General features: G+C 43.2%; 1 protein-coding gene across 2 annotated transcripts in view; it reads right to left on the bottom strand.

The window, feature by feature from the left end:
- Window positions 1-2,194, bottom strand: part of LOC121531552 (zinc finger protein aebp2-like) — a 69,842-nt gene extending 67,648 nt beyond the window's left edge. For both annotated transcript variants that reach the window (XM_041836811.2, XM_041836812.2), the window contains exon 1: window positions 749-2,194. In XM_041836811.2, coding sequence (XP_041692745.1) covers window positions 749-1,395 — 647 coding nt within the window. In that variant the 5' untranslated portion in view covers window positions 1,396-2,194. The remainder of the gene's footprint in view (window positions 1-748) is intronic.
- Window positions 2,195-3,756: the final 1,562 nt, after the last annotated feature.

Below are 3,756 nucleotides of genomic sequence, written 5' to 3'. Positions count from 1 at the left end.
GTCTTCGGCTGCCATACCCCATTTGTGTCAAGGTATGACGAGTTGTGCATTCTTTTATGGGTCTTTGGCCACCAATGTTGTACTGGACCGTCAGTTGACTAAATGTAGCCCGTCTGTTGCTCTGCACAATTCATGTCAGCCTCCTTTGTCCTCTTTCATCAATGACCCATTTCCAACCACTGGTCTTTTGGGTGGTGGACCATTCTTGATAAACAAACATGGGAAACTGTTGAGCGTGTCAAACCCAGCAGTGTTGCAGTTCTTGACACACTCAAACTGGTGCGCCTGGCACCTACTACCATACCCAGTTCAAAGGCACTTAAATAGTTTGTCTTTCCCATTCACCCTCTGAATGGCACACATACACAATCCATGTCTCAATTGGAGGCTTAAAAATCCTTATTTAACCTGTCTCAATAAGGGATCATAGCTTTCACCTGGTCAAGCTATGTCGTGGAAAGAGCAGGTGTTCCTAATGTTTTGTAGCCCCCTCCCTTCAGGAGATGATTGTGGCGCAGCAGCGGGAAGGCACCACATCTGCATGGCAACAATGTAGCTGAGCTGATGAAAGCACCAGCAACTCATTGTTGGAAAAATTTGATCCTCTGCTGCAGCAACCCTATGTCAGCATTCCTGTGAGCTTATCTGAGTTTTAGAGCATTTCTTTGAGAGCCTGGAGGGAATGAAACAAATTAACGCCGTGTTCCAAACATTTATCTTGAAATTGTATAGTTTACCAAGTACCAACCTGTCCTCCGAATCCATCCGGCTGAGTGGCTCTCCGTCCGAAGATGACATCTCTACGCTGGCCCTCCACTTGTCTCCCACCGCAAGCTCCCCGCGGTCTCCACCTCCGGTGCTTGTTTTCTCCTCCGCTGGCTCCGGAGCATCATCACGGACTTGGATTTCTACCACACAGTCACTCACTGTAACAGGCGACTGGCTCTCCTCTCGCTGTTGTTGTTGTTTTCTTTCTATTTCCTTCACCGTATCGTCAACAACTGTCTCACTAGTCTCACCACCGTCCACTGGGCTACTCTGCTGCTCCTGGTCCGAGCTATCGTCATCTGTTTTAGCAAGTTCGGACCCCACCTCCTTCTCTTCTTCATCATCTGCGACCCCTGTTGCTGCCGCAACTGTTGTTGCCCCTGTCACCGCCACGGCTTCCGCAGCTGCCTCATCTGCCTCTGCAGCAGGTTTCACGTCCCCTTCTTCTCGGTCTTGCCCGCATTCCGCTACCCCTACTTCCATTTTCAGCGGTGCGTCTACGCTGCTAGCACCCGGCTCATCTGTATCTGGGTCCAGTTGCTTTTCCTCCTCGGTCTTTTCTGCAATCGTTTCGCTGGTTTCCTCGCTCAATGCGGGAGTTTGCAATTCAGAAAAAGCGGTAGCCATTTTTACTGAACACCAATGGCTATTATCACTACGTGTGTACTGCGCGGCGTCATATGTCCCAGAACTGGAGCAGTGTATACATTGGACAGAAGCGTTGACGGGCGGGGAAAATAGTGACGACGTCTTTTCTCTCGCAGAAGCGTTCCACGTGTTTGGAGAAATCACTGGTTTGAAAACCACTACGCATATAATATCGTTTAAATCTAAACTGGATTAGAGCGAATGGGGTAATCCCCGATGAACACACATGGCCTATTGAAAAATGTCTGATGGTAACTGTTGCAATTGCAAATGGTTACAATGCAGCCCGCCAGTACAGATCAGTGTTTTTATCTGTGACCACATGGGAGTGCTACTGCACTAGTTTTGAACAGGGATTTCCTTTGGACCGCTGGCGTTATCATTCTACAGTTAACAACTACACAATACCAACACATATTGTCTCATGGAAATGCATTCCTTTTGTGATTACATTTGAGACCTATAATAATCTCTATAATGCATATCATACTATCCCAGAACCTAGTACCCGTTCAAAAAGACAATCTTACCAAGAACATCAGAGCTGGTGAGAGATTCATTCAGTTGTTTGTGGAGTATTCTAGATCACCAGTGTGCTGGAGTTATTTCCTTTTTATGAATACTGTCCTTTACTGTGTTCTTTCTCCATGCACCTGACAACACAATATGTGTGCAAACTATACTTTTTCAATATAACTCTGTATGAAAAGCACTCGGGCAGGATATGTTCAACCCACATTATTAACAGCAACATGTAGGGGCCAATACAGCCTCTTGGAATGGGGAAGTACTATATGCTCATTGTCAATAAAGCATATTTGCTAGTTTCTAATATGGAGTAGCGTCCAGTCCACTTCTTTAAAATCACCACACCCAAACACCAATGTGTAAGAACAATAACGTTTATTGAACATAATATAAAACAGACGGGAAATAAATATTTTTCATATCATCAACTCTAAATATAATGTAGCAGTAGCATGTTATGGATGTATATCTTACACCCTCCAATCCTCTTCTCTCTGTACTGCGTACTACAGTTTATTAATGTAATGTGATACAGTATATACACTGGCGCTGAGCAATTAACCAACATCTGTTTTTTGTTAGTTTTTTTTTAAAACTAATTGACCGACGTCAGTTCAATTATTTGAATTCTATTTAGTTCGTTTTTTCTTTTTCTTTCTGTGAGCTCAATGCACAGTTAAACTAGAGATAAATCAGATCATCCCCAAACTGTGCGATGTAGTCGGGAGGTGTAGTTTCCAACAGGCCAATATTCTATAGTTAAGTGCGTAAAACGTGGTAATTCACTTCAATGACCATAATCCATTGCCTACTTGTCCAGTCTGTGTGGAGCAGACACAGAGACAGAGAGATCAGAGAACGCGTGATCAAGAGGGATAGAAAGCAGTTGCTTTGCGAGGTATCTCTGCCTGAAAATACATGATCTAAGTGATTGATAGTTGGTATTCAGTAGTCATAAAAGCAGGGGTGAAAGTAAGGCTGTCCGGTACGGCGTCCCGGCAAAATAAATAGTGGGGGTAAACAAAATGTCCAGAAAACTGTAGGCCGTTACACCACTATTTATCATTACCACATCAGAGGCATGGAAAATGAGCAAATGGATTTAATGGGTGGTATAGCCTACTCTGCAAAATGCGATGTGGTTTGACAAGAACACTGCAATTTTGCCAAGGCAGAGATGAGTGGCCGACAGAGAGGCGCGAGCGGACAGCAGTGGCCGCACAAATTCTGGCCTAATGACAGTCGGCAAACGTCATTCGACTTTTTTGGTGTTTTGTGTAACACAGATGTCTCTTTTCATTCACCAACTGTTTGGAGGCTGGAAATCTGTTGCGAGTGGATGAACATGTGCAGGTAGCCTAGTAAAGGAGACCTTTTAAGTGATTGTTTGACAATCTGATGAAAACATCATGACTGGTTGTGTTCATGCCACAATAAAAGGTAATACATTTAAAAAGTATTTACGAATAGGCCCACAGAGTATTGAATTAATAGGGATTCTATATGTACTTCTATGATTAGGCCCATAATATTTTTGGTACCCACGCAAGCGCATGAACATACAGTATAGGAGGTCCTGTACCAGGAAAAAACAAAGTTATACTTATACTCCTGCAAAGATAGTGATTTTGTCAGACAACAGGCAGCAGCTCTATAGAGATGAGATGATCACTTGGAATGAAATAATCAAGTAATCAAATAAAACAAATGCAATATACAGAACAATTTAAATATTTTATTAAAGTAATGTGAATAAATGATGGTTAATAAGTGATAAGCAGTAATGGGCAGTCACTACCATCACGGGACTTT

The sequence above is a fragment of the Coregonus clupeaformis genome, chromosome 19, assembly GCF_020615455.1.
Source record: "Coregonus clupeaformis isolate EN_2021a chromosome 19, ASM2061545v1, whole genome shotgun sequence".
Classification (NCBI taxonomy): domain Eukaryota; kingdom Metazoa; phylum Chordata; class Actinopteri; order Salmoniformes; family Salmonidae; genus Coregonus; species Coregonus clupeaformis.
The sequence above is the reverse complement of the archived record's forward strand: the minus strand, read 5'-3'. Positions and strand labels throughout refer to the sequence as shown.